The 18,737-nt window shown below is 36.7% G+C and overlaps 1 protein-coding gene across 2 annotated transcripts in view; it reads left to right on the top strand.

Annotated features, from left to right (window-relative positions):
• The window catches only part of LOC120345619 (collagen alpha-1(XII) chain-like), a 50,587-nt gene that overhangs the window by 13,015 nt on the left and 18,835 nt on the right, over positions 1-18,737 (top strand). Inside the window, exons 6-10 of one of the 2 annotated variants that reach the window (XM_078115353.1) lie at positions 3,820-3,942; positions 7,288-7,407; positions 15,629-15,799; positions 16,942-17,055; positions 18,531-18,655. In XM_078115353.1, coding sequence (XP_077971479.1) covers positions 3,820-3,942; positions 7,288-7,407; positions 15,629-15,799; positions 16,942-17,055; positions 18,531-18,655 — 653 coding nt within the window. The remainder of the gene's footprint in view (positions 1-3,819; positions 3,943-7,287; positions 7,408-15,628; positions 15,800-16,941; positions 17,056-18,530; positions 18,656-18,737) is intronic. The other variant, XM_078115354.1, reaches the window with a different exon arrangement.

The raw sequence follows: 18,737 nt of genomic DNA, 5'->3' as shown, positions 1-18,737 counted from the left end.
CATTAAATGTCATTGTAAAAATGTCACTGTTCCGTTTTTAACTCTCAAAAAATATATGCGACCCGCAAAAGACTAGCAACCCTGAATTTTGTCCTGCGATCGACATAAAATTTGCCGACCCCTGGGCCGTAGCCGATAGTCAGTCACGGCTTCTTCCACATCCGAGTCCATGAATCCAAAAAAATGGCTGGTTAATTATGGACTGGAGGCCGTGATAGGATGAGGAATCGGGGATTTTTCCGAAATATTTTGGTGCAGGTCATCAGGCTGTACGAATGAATGAAATGTACGAAAATCATTATTATAAGTTTGGAAAATTAACTTTGTTCTTATTATTTTAATGTGAAATGGGGTGAATTTAGGAAGTGAAATGCTATAAGGCAAGAGTACACGGCGGTTTTTGAGGAGGTAGGACCCTGGATTCTTTCATTTCCGACCTATTATATGGTGAAAAAGGGGTTTTCAGCCGTGCTACTATTGCTATTAGAACAATGAAATCACCTTTCCATCAGTAAATGGGGTAATTTTAGATATAAACAAAACTCGCTGAAGAACACCAAGCTCATCTATCTCATTAAAAAACACTATAAACTATGATTTGTCTTCTTATTTGGTCTGTAATAAATTCGTTTCTGACTTTATATTTTTTTGTAGTGCAGGGGGGCGATGGAGTTGTATAAACTACTTTAGGGGGGCGATGGTCAAAAAAGTTTGGGAACCACTGATCTAGATTTTTGTAAAGCGAGAGAATTTTGAAACCCGCCGAGTGTGTGTGTGCGATGCGCAGTGCGCAAGTTACAAGAGCGGATGAATTGAAACTGCAGTTTCTAATTTGGGGGATCCCCTAACTATCGATCGATAAGTCTTCGGTTTCCAACCGATATTCTCGTTAATTCATTATCGTTCGATATACAAATCGTTGCGTAATAAAGGCTATACAATAAATGAGTCAAAATAACTAGTAATGCTACACGCAAATACAAAATATTCAAACGATGATTTAGAGCAGTGGTGTATAACCTGCGGCCTTCATGAAAAAATTGTGCTACCCGTGGAAAAGTTCCAATTTTGATAGATGTGCGCTCCGCGAAACGAATTTTTTATTTAATAATTATCTTATCTCTCAATATACAAATCGTTGTAAAATGGATTGTGTAGAAGATGCTGTACATTAATTCATTGAAACCAAACCGCGTTTAACACTTATAATATCGAAAAGACAACAGCTTTTTAAATTACATTGTCCGCTTTTGAATTGCATACTTTTGTCAAAATTACATTCGGTTAATTGTATTTTGTATATTTGACATTCTTAGTTGCTTTTGTTTGTTTACCGATCCGCAAAATTAGTTTTGGAATTTTACAGGTCACAAACTGAAAAAGGCCGAGAATAACTGCTTCAATTCACGAGTCTCTCAGATTCATACGAGTTGAATATCATTATCTCTCAATATACTAATCTTCGTTATAATGGATGGCGTAATAGAAGCTATACATCAAATAAGTCAAAATTAGTATTAACACTGGACGCAAATACAAAGTATACAAACGAGGATATAGAGTTTTATTCCGAAGCGCGACACTACATTTTCGAGACACCGTTTTCGGTCATTCTGTTTTATCAAGGCATTATCTTTCAATATACAAATCGTTGTTATAATGGATCGAGTTGTAGATGCTATCCAGTGTCATAAATTGGTGGTTTTATGATGAATCGGTCTGTAAATGTTTCGTGGATTGTGGGGATCGCGGTGTACAAGCTCAAATAAGCTGGCGATGACGGATCGCTACTTCTGAGTCATTGTCTTTAAGATAATATATATTATTTTATCATAGTACCAGTGCGCGGGCGAAATTGCTGTCGACGAAAAACTGATTTTACTTTTGACTTGGCAAGAAAACCTCTTGATCGTCCTAGTTCAATTAATTGATAAGGTTATTTCCAAGAGTGTTTTCGTCGATAAACTATCCAAAAATTTTCAATGAGTTTCCTGAAATGTTTATTCTGAAAAAGGCTCTATATATTGTTTGAAGATAGAACCAGTGCGCGTACGAAATTGATGCCTGTTACAATTTTAATTTTTGCTAATCTAATGTGGCGTGTTTGACGAAGTCATGAATTGCTATTTCTATCGCCGGTATATAAATATATATTGCTTTTATCTGCACTTTTTTTTCAACTTTTGGTTAAAGGCTCGGATCGTTGCCCTAAGCCAGTGGTTCTCAACCTTTTTTTCTTTCGTGGGCCCCTTTCATTGCACAAAAATCAGCTTTTGAGGAAAAAACTACAAAAAAACACGTAATTTTTTTCGCAAAAATATTCACTTCCACTTTGCACTTGTACATTGCTACTACCATTAAAGTTTAACTAATTTGTCAATAACTCTGACAATTCATTATAGGTTTATAGCCCACTTCAAAATGTTTCTGTTGGGTTGATTTCACCGATTGGGACCGGTGTCTAAGCGAAATTAAATAATTGTTTTAATAAAATATAATTTTAGGAGGTATTTTTCCTTATAAATGTTAGCTTTACAAATATATGTTTAATATAACCTAGATGTGTCCCGTGCAGCGTTGACTTGAATTATTTGAGTTCCCGTGTTTACTGCTACCTGCCGATATCTTTGTCGCAATGCAGCTCATCGCCTTATAAATTATCCAATTCTAAATTTAGTCTAACACGCTGTTTCCATAAATTTTTTTCTCGAAGTAATTTTTCTACTTACAGACACAAAACCGCAACTTTTTGGTATATTTAGCCCATTTATGGTAAATTCTAAAATTTGCACATTGGATTTCACTTGAAGTAACATCTTAATATTAGTTGCAGTTGCAAACAACTATACGATTTCTCATTATTTCGTAACGATATTCCGGAATAAGTTTTTATTTATTTATTTTTGTCAAATATTTTATCATCTGTTATGCTGATTATGGATGGAGTTGAAATAAACACGTTAAAAACCGGTTGTGTTGGTAATAGACAACTTCTACACCGACAAATGATATCCTCATTATTTCGTTACGTTATATGGGAAGCAAACATGACCTATGAACTCTTGAACATTGGGAGCATATTATAGTATAAACTTCGCTTTATTTGAATCAAGGATTCGCCAACCTTGGTAACGTTAGGCACAAGCTTATATTTTTGTTGCTAGATCAGTAATTCCCAAACTTTTCTGGCTTGTGGCCAGGAGGTTTTTAGCACGTTTTTTCATGCCCCCAGTACCCCGGAGGTTTTTAGCACGTTTTTTCATGCCCCCAGTACCCCCCCTGTTTATCATTCCAGTGGTATTTATAGAGTTATTTTGATTGGTAGATTATTAGCAATGAAACTCGGAAGAACGAGTGGTTTTCTTGTTGAGGTAAAGAGGTAAAATCATTTTGTGCCTTGCATTGTGGCCCCTTTCAATTGCTTTATGGCCCCCTGGTTGAGAATCGCTGCTCTACACTTTGAAAAAATATTTTTTGATACTCCCGAAGTGTGTGAACCAAGATGGCGGACACCGGAACGTAGTATGTTTACAAGGTTAGGGTTAGGCCATAAATTCAGGTTTATATATTACGGGAGTCACTTGGCTAGTCTCTGAACTCGTAATGGAACTGAAACAATAAAAAAAAATGGGAGTAAATTTATGGCCTAACCCTAACCTGGTACACATACTACATTCCGGTGTCCGCCACCTTGGTTCACATACTTCGGGAGGACCTATTTTTTCTCATTAGTTAATAGCGCAAACTTTCACTGAATCAACAAGCGCCATAAAACATCTGGCCAACAGCAACTAACACACCGTGTTCCTTATCCTATAGATGTCGACGAATGCGAGCAAGAAATCGACAATTGTCAACAGACTTGCAAGAACACTATTGGCTCTTTCATTTGCGGATGTAAGGATGGATTCGTATTACAAGATGACCGCGCTTCTTGTCTTCGTAAGTGACCGATGACGTCATAAGCATGTAGTGACGTCATCGATTTATTTTGTTTTATTTATTCGATCTAATTTACTAATCGGGTTCGAAATGTTTGGTTTTATTTGAATGCTTCATACGGTTACTTACTTATCATTACTAAATTCCGAAGAGTCGGCGACTTTTACTGGCGGAGTTGTGTTGGCGGATTTTGAGGCGTATTTTCTTTGACATCGTGGTGGTATTTTTAAATTGAGGCACGATAGTAGTCCTTTATAGGTTGTTCTCTTCCTTCATAGAGCGCTACTCGGAGGGACTGTTTTATAAAAATATTTCTAATGAAATGTTTATCCGCACATAGCTTGATATACTACGTTTTCATCTAAACGAGTCACGGTCCTATTTTGAAGATTATGGACCTTTCCCCGACCTTTGACCCCCCAAAATTTCTTACCATTACTTAATTTTCGGGGGTATTTCAAGAGTGGTTTCGCAAGTTCGCGTTCGTAAAATGGGGTATTTGTTTCAAACCATCATTATGATTCATCCCATACAACAATCTGTTTTTAAAAGTAGCGGTAAATAATTCTAGCCTAGTCTATCACAGCTATTTCTACACTGGTTTTTTATTACTGCAATTAAATTAAAACTCCTAAGAGGACAGAGTGATCATTGAATTATCTGATTTATATTTAAATTTTCGAAACACAACTGAAAACTAACGAATAGAGTCCAATTCAATTAAGATTGGAGTTCTTGAATTGAAATATGAGAAACTGTGCAAGTTCCCACCCTTTTCAATATTGAAGCTCGTTATGTAGGCTATAACTGGTTTTGTGGTGTTGTGTAAACGCCGTGAATGAATTCGAAAAGTGATGTATTTTCTTTGGGCTTTCATATCCAGTTATTAGCTTAATAAATCATTTCTCTTCATTATTCACAACATCGAATAGAAAATATTCAATTTCTGATTCATGTTATAAAGATGTTATGCAGAAATATCGATGAACCATTTCGTGTAAACTCAAGAATCAGTAATTCATTTCTTAACCATACTGAAAACACACTGGATATACAAAAAAATATGAAAAATGCGTTTCAGGTGGAGGGGAACCGCAAAAAAACAATATAGGTTATCGAGCAGCGACACCCTTAATCGCAAGAACTATACTTCGAATCAGCTAGTCGCTCGAAAGAAAGTTCGCGAAAGGGCTTGGCAATCATTTTTTATCTCAAATTCATGTTTTTATACTTCATGCATAAACACTTAAAATGTAAAAATGCAAAAAAATAATTGACTGCTCTCTGCTTGCAAAGACATATTCAGCATCGCTCAATGTATAAATTATTGCATGTTCCAAATTTGTGTCACGCGCTTGCAATCACATAATTCCTGAGCTTCGAAATATGTTTCCTTGCGCCAGCTCATTGAAAACGAAGTGGACTCGTGAGTCGTTTTGCAACATGTTGTTTTGTATAAAAACTTGGTTTCAGTTTTAAATAATGAAAGTTCATACTGTAAGGCTACCTATTACATATATATATACACATATATACACTCTCAAACGCAAATACATACTCTCATGCGCACATATATACACTCTCAAGCGCGCACATACATACTCTCATGTGCACATATATACACTCTCAAGCGCACATACATACTCTCATGCGCACATATATACACTCTCAAGCGCACCTATACACACCCCCAAACGCACATATAGAAATAAGCACTCATAGAAAATTCTAAGCTGAAGTTCTCACGTTTCCCATCATGCACATATAGCTTACGTAATGCTCAATACGATCATAAAAACAACCGGACCCGGAAACGCGTAAATTATCAAATACCATTCGAGACGGGACTCAAACGTTTCAAGTCGGGTAGATAGGGAACGTAATAAGCGGACATGGGCAAACAAAATGAGAGTCGCACACCACCACTTTATAGGAGCTTCGATCACGAACGAACCGATGGCGTTCTTGCCATAGTTTATAGCGTTAATACCGATATATTCACAAAGTCATGTACCAAATTTTAGTTTATCATGCGGAATTACATATATCTACTTAAACCTGAAACGTAACGCAAAATCTACCAAAACTGTGTCCATGAGGAAAATGTTCTAACTTACCCAAAGTTTGTCACCATCAGGGGCAGTACTGCCATTACAGCCTACATGCCTTGGTTTGCGGCAGCACAATTTTAGCCACCAAGGTTTTTTATTTGCTGCCGTGGCTACCCGCTTACGCCATAGGTTTGTGGTAGCTAAAAAATCAGCCGCCATGTTTTGGACAAAGCGGCCATGGTTTGGAAATCCCGCCATGGTTTTGCGGCAGCTTCAGACGCCACACAATACTGCACTTGCAAAATGATGCAGTGAAAACCACAATCGTAAATAAAGTTTCATTCTACAATAAAGTAGAACAAAATTTAAAGCAACTCAATGTAAAATTACACAAAAAACAGCCAAATACTCCAGAACTACGCAAATTATCTCCATCGAATACCGCTTGACACAGACCCTACGTGGACAGGAGAATAGAGGGCACGTAATAAGCGGACATAGACAGACAAAATTATGCAGTGAGAACCACAACCTGTTGGAATAAATTATAAGCCTAATAGTATTAAAAGAAAATTTCGGGCAAAGAAATCGATTTTGGAGCTCTGAAGTCATAACAGGAAGTTTGAGTTTGCTTGGTTGCTCTTGGTGATGATTTTTTTTTAATTTGAGCTTTTGTTTGGGTTTATTTTGGTTTCAAGAATTAAAACATCGAATTAACATTGGTATATCATTCATATATTTAAAATAACAAAATTCAAATATTTTTAAACACGGATTTACTCCATTGATACGTCATTTCATTTGAAATTTTGTTTTTGAAATTTTTAGTAGAAAAAAATTTTGATTTTCAAAGTTTTTACTATTTTTATTAAAAGTTGAAAGATAATATGGAATGAATTTTGGGGTGAAAAATGTTAACTTGGTGTTTTTTGGAAATGACTAAAAATTTGTGTTTTAAATAACTGGTTATTTTGGTATATATACAATGTTTTAATAAAATATGATTTCAATATCCTAATTTTTCATGAACAAGAAATCAAAAAAGGTGTTACATCTCATAAAAGGTGCGAATAATGATTTTAAATATTCACATATAAGTGTTGAAAATTGTACGAAAATGAAAAACAGATTTTGGACGTTTTTTTTTTCAATGTTAATTGGAAATCACGTTAATCGACAATTATATTTAAAACACTACTCTCCACTGAAATTCACAATTTTTTCCAAAAATAACTGATAAATCAAAACCAAATATAGCGAGCAAGCATTACTTTCCTTTCTGTTACACTTCTAGTATACGACCCATGTTTCGAGGCAGATTGTGGCTACAAATGCGAGCCAGCACCGGCGGGAGGGTACAGGTGCACCTGCCCTGATGGCTACAAGTTGGACCGAGATGAAAAAGGCTGTGTAGGTAATAAAATTGAAAAAGTGCTTTCTGCCTTTTTTTCAAAAAATGACACAATTGCAAATATTCTATTCAATTCAAGAGACTTAGTTAGTGTGCAGCAAGACTCTTTAATTGGATAGAATAGTAATTTTCACTCTTGCTACAGCATCCTGGCGTTATACGCTACGGATCCACCGGCACAAAGGCATATAGAGCAAGGAAAGGTAGTTAGTTTCACGTAATCCCTACTCTTAGTTACAATTGCAAATAGCTATGATTTTATGTTACATTCTCAAGTTTTTATGTAAATAGGACCCTTCTAGGTAATATCAAGAAACGTAAAATCGTCAAATATTTCAATAAAATAAATTGAAATTGTAAATAATTAAAACTCGTATTTTTACTTAAATAAAAACGTACAAATATCTCAATTTAACAACAGTCGTTAAAAATTGTCAGTCAACTGTCAAGGGGCGCATTTTCGAACCTTACCATGGGCGCAATTCTACGTAGATAGGCCACTGCATGTTATGTTTCGTTTTCTGTAATAAGATCCTAGGTAATATCGAGAAAACGTAGTTTTATGTTATGTGCTGCTAGCAAGGCCCTAGGCAAGCACTTATAGATTTGAATCTAGGCTATTTTGAACGGCTGGATATTTTCGATTTGCCATAGCCCGCAGAGAAAGCATTCGGTTTATTTGAAAACAAACTTACAACTGATATTTGTTTGTTTTATATTTTCTTTTCATTTTTTCTCCAAACGTGACCTTAGAGAAGTAGCGACTACGGATTCAAAACTTCTACAGTTAGTTAGAATATAGTTAGTCTCCCTGGCATAGAAAGACGTTATTTTACTTGAAATGAAAAAATGAGAATAGCTAAGATGGTTTTTATATGTCATCCCGTTGTCACGACAACCACCCTGTCAAGAAACACTGTTTTATTTAAGACAAATTGCAATCTTTAACGGTGTTTTGATTTAAAAAACTTTCTTTAAGTTGAACTGCGTTAAAACAGTCGATGTTTGAGCTATAATAAAAGTGTGGAATAAGTACTTGTTTGTTGCTATGCTTGTTGCATCACAGTTCTCATTCCGCGCCAAAACCAAACGCGACCATGTTCAGGACAAGCGGCGTCGGCTCATGGATTTAAGCCTTTTCATATCCTATATGCACAGCGCGGTTTTCGGTATGGTGTACGCAGTATACTACTGATTTTTGTTCCCAACTGGGGGATTTTCTGCCGCGCCATCATAGCCCGTGTGGTAATTTGTGTTTTAGTATCTGGCAACGCATTATACAATCATGACATTTGACCCTGCTTACGTATATTGTCCTTTAATGGCATTTTAATTTAAAATCTTTCTTTTGAGTTGAACTGCGTTAAAAGCAGTCGATGTTTGAGCCAATAACAGTAACGGTCTTGTTTATTTTGTGTTGAGCTCATCATAGCCCGCATTCCGCGTCAAAACCAAACGCGACCTCGCTACTCCACTGATGTGCGGTCTTCCACATTAATGCAACAGCTGTCAACATTATACATCGACATATTTATAATCAAGACGATCTTGTCGCACCAAATCATTAGGGGTTTGTGGTCGAGAATTGTGTATCAAAAATGACTCTTATGTAAGGGTTTGTAATCAATCATGAGAATAGCAAAGGCTTTCTTAAGTATCTATAGCATTTGTTCATAATCCCGTCTGTCGCGTGGTTTTTCGTATTAGTGTTACATCTGTCTTCAAACCATGTTATGACACATCTTTCGTTTGAACCTGGAAGAATCGTGAATTAAAGGGCGCATGTTCACTAAACGCCTTAAGTACTTCTGGTTGGCGGGTCACAAAGATTTTTGCATACTATAGTATTCCTAACCCCCACCTGACTACGTCATCCGAAAATTACGTCACTACGATGTCACAATCCGTATACTTAAACGGGCCTTATTTCATCACTGTGACGTTGTAGTGACGTAATTTTTGAATGACGTAGTCAGGTGGGGGTCAGAAATGACATATGCGAAAATGATTATGCCACGCCAACTAGAAGGACTAGACGGCGTTTAGTGAACTAGGCCCGAGCAGTGGTTGTTAATCTTTTTTAGTTTGCGGACCGGTACCATTTCAAAACTAATTTCGCGGACCGGTGAACCTTCAAAATCGACCCAGAATGTCAAAAACACGAAACAATAGACAATGCGTTTATTTCGTCGTTCAAGAAATCACTACACAAATTTAAAATGAGAAAAAAAAATTATTCTTCACAGTAATGGATTTCATTGCAATTGACTGGAAGTCGCGAAGGACCAGAAATGGTCATCATAAGTCTGCGACACCAAGATTTAAAACGAGTCAATAATAAAAATTGAAATGAAAGAAAACAATAAACACAAAGAGAAACTTAGTCATTCAATAGTTTACCGACAAGGTTGATATGAATCTTCATATATGATTTGGGAGAGAGACTAAAAATAAAAGTCGTAAAAATTCAATTGATATACAGTAATTATAAAAATAATTCACCATATCATTCAGCTGTGTACAATTGTAGCGATTAAACATGATTAAACGAACGTAATAACGACAAAAGTTTGACAATTCAAAAGCAAAACGGGGGTTCCAATAATATTTCTGAAAGGCGAAGTAGAGCGTTGACTCCGACTTACTCGATTTCTCTGTTTTGTCTTGATGAGATATAACGAGGAATATTTTTTCTAACATAAGTAAGTTGTAAAAATCCGCAGTACTTTAATAAATTTGTCACAGAGTTCGAAATATTCTTTTTCAAGCGATATCCAAAACTGTGACAATGTTATCAAGGTGTTCAACGCCTGGAATGGACGATTTCACAAAATAACTAAGCAGGTCATCAATGCCTCGCAGTTCGCATTTGAGATATATATATTTGACGGTTCCATTACATTTGAACCCACGTACATTTGAACCCATGACAATTGCACCTGTATGCTATTGCACCTATGGAATTTTTTTTGTTTCACGGATAGTTAAACCCATACTAACCCTAACCCATGGGTTTTAGCACCCGCATATAGATTGAACCCGTGGATATACGCATGGGTTCAAATGTACATGGGTTCAAATGTACGGTCACCATATTTGACGGACAGACAGGAAGATTTACGCGAGCCGGCGGTTGAAAACCAATGAATTGAAACGCTGATATGGGCTCTTAATTGATTCAGTGGTTAGCATATTTTCGCTGCTTCCCCCATGGTGTAATTCATATTTAATGTGACAACTGTGTGAAAACCGTAAGATTTCAGAGTCCAAGAGCGTAGCCAGCCCAAAATTGGAGAGTGGGGGGGGGGGTCAAATTTAATTTTGTATAATGGCGTAATACAAACTCCCCCCATAATTCATTACGCTCTAAATAAAATTTGGAAATTAATGGTGGGGCTATATCAGGATAGCATTGATTTCCTCATTCCTAAACCGCAGAAAACATTCGCTATAAGCCTAAATATATATTTATGAAGCGATTCTTTATTCATTATGTAGGGAATTCGCGTAATCACCTCGCATCAAACCGCAGACAAGACTTATTAACGAGACATGATTTCCCTGCGGGTTTCAGTTTACATAAAGTTTCTAATTTTTTGCACTTATATACACGCCGTTAATATAAATGTGAATCGCTATTAGTGGTATTTAACGCGTAATTGATATACAGGGTGTCCATAAAGTCTCTTTAAATTTTCAATGTTGTTATGAAGTCAGTTCTCAATATATCTTAACCAGTTTGTTGTTTTTTAATCAGCAATTATTTAAGTATTTTAACTTCATTTAATACATCTGTGAGGGCCAAAACAATATATGCTATAGAATAATTTTCTTTGCAATTATATTTATTATTTAATCACTTCATGGATGTCTTATTTTACGTACAATACCAAGGTTTCCGTGTATAGCATTATTTATTGGAACTTATAGATAATGTCATATTTGAAATAACTCTACCGTTGTCAAATTTTACTAATGCCGTTATTGCTCCTTGGAATAGTTACAAAATCCGCCAAGTCAGTATTTTAATAAGTAAATAATATATTAATATATTTTAAAATGCAACGGGAATTGGTCGATACAAGATATAGTTTGCTGGTCCATACAGTTTGTATTAAAATAAACTGAAAACAGTTTCAAATTAACACTGATTATTATAAAACAAACCTGGTTAAGTTATATTGAAAATTGACGTCGGTACTAGTATTAGACTATAATTTACGGTCTAGGAAAATTCGCCGCAGGAAATTTTGCCCTAGGAAATCTCGCCGCATAGGGAAAATCGCCGTATGTAAAATTGCTTTATTTAAAAAAGATTTATTATTTAAGAGCATACCCCAACCCTAATCCTATAAGCCTAACAGTTTTTATCATAAATACCTGTTTTACAGCCAAATGCTCTTGCGATTTTTCCTATGCGGCAAATTTCATGCGGCGAGATTTCCGGACATATAGACACGTGCCCTGTCTCATGCGGATGCCTAATGTTTATTTTACGTAGGGATTGCATATATTTTGCACAGAGAAAACTGTGTCACTAATCCCATACCCGACATGGACTGGTAACCGGACGAGAGACCGTGGTTCGGCATATGATTAACCCCCCCATGGATAAATATGTAAATCCTATTTTATTAAATATTAACTATCGTTGTACGTTTGACCTCGTCTGACTGTGGTTTACACATCGACACGTGCCCGTCTAATACAGATGTACGTTTTTCGTATGGGACTTAAATCCCAAATGAGACAATGTCTAGTCTTGAATCCACAAGATAAATCGGAAAACACGTCGAGAAAATATTAACTCGTTCGTCTGCAATTTAATACCGTACATCTTTGATTATTGCACCACAAAAATGCATGACCGAGTCATAACTTTCCGTGTGGTATTTTTGCGAAAACTGTTTGCGTCAACCAACGTACAGGGTGACAATTTCAGTTTTGTTATGGAGTCAATTCTCAATATATCTTAACCAGGTTTGTTGTTTTTTAATCAGTAAATGTTTAAGTATTTTTACTTCATTTATTACATTTGTGAAGGCCAAAACAGTATCGATAAATTCCCTTTGCAATTTAAAAAAAATTAGGACTTTAGGGACACCCTGTACTCGATCTTTTCAGCCTCGTATTCTCAGCCATATGTTCACTCTAATCATTTTGGCAAAGTTGAATGTTTATCCCAGGATGCTTCAAGGATGTCGGCTTTGGAGGCCACAAAAATTTCTTTGCATTGTTCGCGGGCTACAATAGTGCCAAGAATAGGTAAACAGTGCAATACGAAACAAACACTTTTATTGTGCAAACATCATGATCAGTATTTGTCATATATCAAGCTAAACCATGCATAAAACCAAAAACTCACTAAAACGTGCAAAAGTCTCACTATATCGACATTTAGTAAATTTCAAACTCTTCATAACGGAGAAAGTGATTCCGCAAATGTAAGTGTTTTCGAACATCGATAGAAGATTCGTAAAGCAATATACTTTAGAAAATGCTTATTGCTTACAAGATTCCAAAATCCACACGCGGTCCGCTTGCCTGGGTTTGGTCCACCCTGGTCTATCCCAACTCTTTTATGATCGTATAGACACGAACTTCTTCAAATCTCGCGTCAATGGGTAATTGCTAACGTGCAATTACGCTGTGCACTATAACGATTTATTTATAGCCTCAGTCAGAGTTTCCCAAATGTTTTGGGTGGCAGGCCTCTGTTTGTGAATCTTATTTTTGACGGATCTCATTCTATGACGTCGTACAATTTATGCGCCCAACCAACGAGGAAGGATGTTTCATTTGACGAAATAAAACTCATGAAATTAATACATATCAAAGTTGAATAGTTGCAGATTAACGGTAATTCAATAAGAGTATTATCCATTTGCATATGTTTCAGACTATTTTCGTATTATTGCGGACCCTCACCACGGACCCCCATCGAAACCCTGGCCGAAGTAGCTTTTGACGCTTTATTGTAAGCAAATTTCCAAATAAAATCTTGGACTCTTCTTATATTCAAGCATTCGATCTGTGGATCGGCTTTCGGCCACCACTTTAGTTGGCGACTTAGGACCGAATCGAAATTTAATACTTTCAATTGTAATACTGATAACAGAGGTAAAAATTTGGTACCCCCGTAGTGTGTGTACTAGGTTAATGTTAGGCCAGAATTTTATTCAGATTTTCCTTATTTTAGTTCGGGGACTGTCTGTGTTAATCAAGTGAATATATTCCCTTCCCATAGGTTTTAGTTCCTTTACACAACTTGATGTAAAGTAGGAAAACAAAATTAGTTACCTCCATATTGGTACACACACTTCTGGAACGCCGAGAAGTACCCCAAAAAGCATTAAGTTCACTAAGCCTTTTTAATAGTCTATGAAAGAATGCTTATATGATCCAAAGTTTTTGTCGTTAAAATTTGATTTTTTCGGAGATAGACTCGGAGTCAAAATCTTACTTTCCGGAGTCGGAGTCGGAGTCGAAATCGGCGTCCATTGTAAATTTTCACTGATTCCAAAACACGTACAAAAATGCAGGGTATTTATCTGATCTAGTTAACAGTACCAAGATAAACCATTAGGCGGGAATCATTAATCTCATGTCTGTAAACACGAATCCACCAGTCTACATTATAAATTAGTTTTCAATGAATTTGTGATTCTTATTTCCCGAAGGAGTGAAGATATATAGACTTCATTACTTGTACGCAATGTAATTTCTTAATTTGCATTTAATAATCGCCCAGCTGTATGCGGTGTGATTAAGCCACGAGACACATAATATTACCTACTTTCATTTTCTTATGCTAACTCTAACGATATGCATAAAGTTTCCTAACCCAAAGCGCCCCTCAAATCCAGTAGTCTACGGATGTTTCCATGAGCATTGATTACCTTGTTTATTCACATAACAATTACAAACGAGATAGAGATCTGAGACCGCCGACTTATCGATCTAGTGGCGTGTATCCTTCGCTCTGACTCAATAGCGACACCGCGTGTACCGTCACTAATTAATTGATATCTCGCTAATTATACGCCATAGTTCATCCAAAATCAACAGTTTTCAGGTCCGAGATATGATGAATGCACATGTAAAATTGGAGGAGATTCAACCTCGCTTTGTGAGATATCGCGTAACATGCGAAAGTGTCTAAGAGACAAACAGACAGACAAATGCCTATCAACATACTTACCGATCGAGATCGATGAGTAATTACCAATAAGTCAACAATGACGTAACAATTGTAATTTATACCGGCGCTCAAGTACTTACGTTCATAACCTATATGAGTTATCCATTTCTTGCCCGGTCCCGTGTTAAAAGCGAATGCGCAGGTCCCTTGCACTTCGAAAGGATGAAATTATCTTATTTATTCCCATATCCCACCAGTCGGCCAAAAGATAGCGCTCCGCCTTATGAGCATTGGTACACTGCACTTACATAAAATATGTCCGTATCTCTCTGTCGCATAAAAACGTTTCGCGCTGTGTGAATTTTGTAGCCATAAGTTTGTTACCGCTGACAAGTAGACCAAATGGTCACTTTGCGGTTATCCTGTACATTCGATACAAAGGCATGAATGTAGACACATTTTTTGTGATCTTTTTTTCTTTCATTTTGTTGTGCTTTACGGGAATGGTTAATAAAACGCGATATGATTGATTGATTGATTGATTGATATAAAAACCCAGCCAGTCGGCCGAGATTCCATTGTTAGCTATAATGAAGCCGTCGCCATCCCACTCCACCGGGATAGGATAGGATTCACATATTTATCCCGGGGGAGAGGAAAGCCGATATGTCGGCTTAATCAAATGGCGAACCATGGCCTCTCGTCCGGTTACCAGTCCAGGTCGGGTATGGGATTAGTTAGCCAGTTATATTTTTTTTTCGGAAGCATGGACTTGATGGCGGAGGAAGCCGTAACCGACCAGCGGTAACGTGAACCACCCCACCCTAAATTATAATTATAACATTTTAAACATTTTCTATGTCTCGTAGGCTTATCCGTTTTTCTCTTCCCAGGTATAAGTTTAAAATATCCTAGTTTAGATATATCTATATGCTATTTTTATTGCTGCCACAGCATCTTTGCATTATACGCATATGGGTCCATTAGCGCAAAAGCATTGAGAAAGGATTGTTAGTCTCTCGAAACCTCTACTGATAGTTATATCATATATTTTTGTTTTAATTGTGATCATTTTTTTTTCAGCAATCGCACCTTCTAACTTGGAATCACTGACTCTCACTGATATAACACACACAACCATGAGAGCTACATGGTCTTTAGTGTCACCGGAATTGGAAGATATGATCGACCATTACTTAGTGAGATATAAAAAAGCAGGCGACGAGGGTGAAGCCATTGAGGTCACTGTTAATGGTGTGTATGATTTAATAAGTTAATTCCTCTTTGATTGTATGGAATTTATTTTATCAAACAAATGAGATTTAGTTTCTACCTGGTTCAAGTCTTAATTAAAAGTATTAAGAATTTAGTAAGTGAACCTAATATCTTTTTGAATGATTGCTGGTACTACATTGGGAGGACTAATAGATTACCATATAAACCATTAGGAATAAGAAGGATGTATATATGGTCACAATATATGTTTGAATGTCCTACACCCTACTTTATAGAGAGCTAATCGGTTTTCGCTTTGACAGCAGAGTAGAAATAAAGATGGATACCCCCCCAAATGCTATTTGAATGGACTCTTCCAACAAGTTGTCATATATGCAGACTGGTGGTTAATATTCCTTCTCTGTAGATATGCCAATCAGTTAGCAATAGGGGTGACTAACAGGTATTCCCCCGCGTACCCCTATAGGAACTGAACGACTTTCTAAAAAAGCAAACACCTAATTTAACAATTTATTTAGTTCCTATGATATTTTGAATGGCCATAGAGCAGAGCTCCCCAAACTATTTGGGCTCTGGACCCCTATTTGTGAATCGTAGTTTTGAAGGACCCCCCATCCTATTCTGTATCAATTTCTGTACAACATCAACGAGATAAGATAGTGTTCCATTCATGACACAACGATACAAACGACATTGATGTGATGCATGATGTTGCTTTCATTGCAAAATTTATCGATTCTCGAAGCAATTTGACAAGAAAACTCGCAGATCCAACTATACGGCAAGCCTCCACTCTTTTCATATCGTTGTGGGGCCCCAGAGGTCCGCGGACATCGGTTTGGAAAACCCTGTGCTAGGCAATTGCTGGACTCCTCGACGCTGTAGGGTGTTTCACATTGGCACTGGATGGTTACTCTTCCACATTAATGTCCATGCATCTGAAAAAAGTACTGGTTAATCACATACCTGTCATGAACAGGTTGTCGAATGAGAGGCTGTGCTTTGCCATATGGTTGAGCCGTCTCATCGGCTTTCCTCTCCCCTGGATGGAAAAAGTGTAAATCTCATCCTATCCCGGTCCTATTCATTACAGATGCATCTTTATGCATGGTCTTTGATAGGATATTTTCAATCTAAATTTTTTATTCAAAATTATTCAGAACGAGCAATAGTTTTGGAAGGACTTGAGCCTGGAACAGAATATCTAGTATCAGTCACAGCTTATACAGCAGATGGTTTGAAATCTGAAACGATAAAAGCACAGAATACTACTTGTAAGTATTGCTCACAGCAGTATTAGGGATACCCAATATATGCAATTTTTGGCACTCCAGAAGTGTGTGTACCTATATGGCGGTAACTTATTTCATTTGCCTACTTTGCATCAAGTTGTGTAAAGGGACGGGAGCCTATGGACAAGGAATATTCACCTGGCTAACACAGACAGTCTCGAATCCGTAATAGAACTAAAATGAGAAAAATTGGAATGAAATTATGGCCTAACCCTAACATTAGCCTATATCAGAGACAAGATACATGTGCTAATCTAAGACACTGTTGAGTGACATGTCACAAATATAATATCAGCTAAGGACAATATAATAATATATAAATATTTGAAGCCATTGACTAATCTTGAATTGGACTCGATTCATTTTCTTCAACTTGCAGTGACTCGAGTTATCTAAGTTACATGGCTTGGCCCGACTAAATGGCAAAGAAACTCTGGGCAAGTCTTTAAAACTGCAAAGAAATCTCAATATATTCAATTTTACCACACTGAATAATGTTGTGGATATTGTTGATGTTGAGATTCCAGTTTTTTATTAGATCCCAGTTGGTTTTTTAAAATAACAAAGCTTAAAGGCAGGATGTAAGTTTCGTGTCATAGTGTTGATGTTGTTTCGGCAACACCGACTCTTTTCAAACTGTAAAACTTGCTTGAACTGAGACTCGACTTGAGATTCCAAAGATCCATGGCTCAGATTTAAAGACTTGCATCCAATCCTCTCACTATAAAAGTGCAGTAATTGGACCCAGTGCTGTTGGTCAAAAAAAAAATTTGCAAAAAAAACTAAATGTGCTTACTCAAACTATCGCTTACTTTAAATATTTGCCTCCTGAAGTTTCATGTCTATTCCAACCCATGCTCTGCCTCCTGATTGCCTTTCTTTTTCCCCATTGCTACCTATATCCTTACTCTAAACCCAGGGTATAAATATTGTGTGAGCACTTGTTGTGGTTTTTCAAACATAGTCAATCACTACTGATTAGCTACTGCTTGTTCAGAGTAAAAACTTGGAAATGTTTTGGAAATTAAAAAACTAAATATTCAATTTGATCAATGGTTTTGGTTATCACTATTATTGTAGCTCCATATGTACCACATTTCACGAACCACAAGGCACACTGTTACTAAATTGCTTAGATTGAGTTTTTATTCATACATAAGTACCGGGCTATAAGACGCAACAGTTTTTAAAGCAACACCGGTTCTGGTTTTCAGTATGGGCAATAAAGCACTACATGATCAGGCATCAGGCATATCCCCTTTTCAGGCGCACAATGTGTTTTGAGAAAAAATGGAAATAAAGTTGGTCCATATAATACAGTACTAATAGTGGCTTGCCCAGAGCTCTGTTCAGAGGAAAAATGTGATAAAACTTCAAAAATAGGATTTCAAGTGTTTCTGTATGTAACAGTTGGGGTTACATGAAACTAACTACCTTTCTTTGCTCTATGTTTTCAGTGTTCCTGGGTGAAACAACACTTGATTTATTCAACCCGACCTTGACTACAATGCAAGCCAAATGGGAGCCGGCTGGTGGGGATTTATTGTCTCAATACGTCTTGACAATAACTTCTCCAGAACAGGTATGGCTTGATCCTTATCAAGATGGTGTATTTTTATATTTAATTACTACTGAGTGAGTGCATGTAGCTTTGCTCAGAGATG

Source organism: Styela clava, chromosome 8 (assembly GCF_964204865.1).
Source record: "Styela clava chromosome 8, kaStyClav1.hap1.2, whole genome shotgun sequence".
Classification (NCBI taxonomy): Eukaryota; Metazoa; Chordata; class Ascidiacea; order Stolidobranchia; family Styelidae; genus Styela; species Styela clava.
The sequence above is the reverse complement of the archived record's forward strand: the minus strand, read 5'-3'. Positions and strand labels throughout refer to the sequence as shown.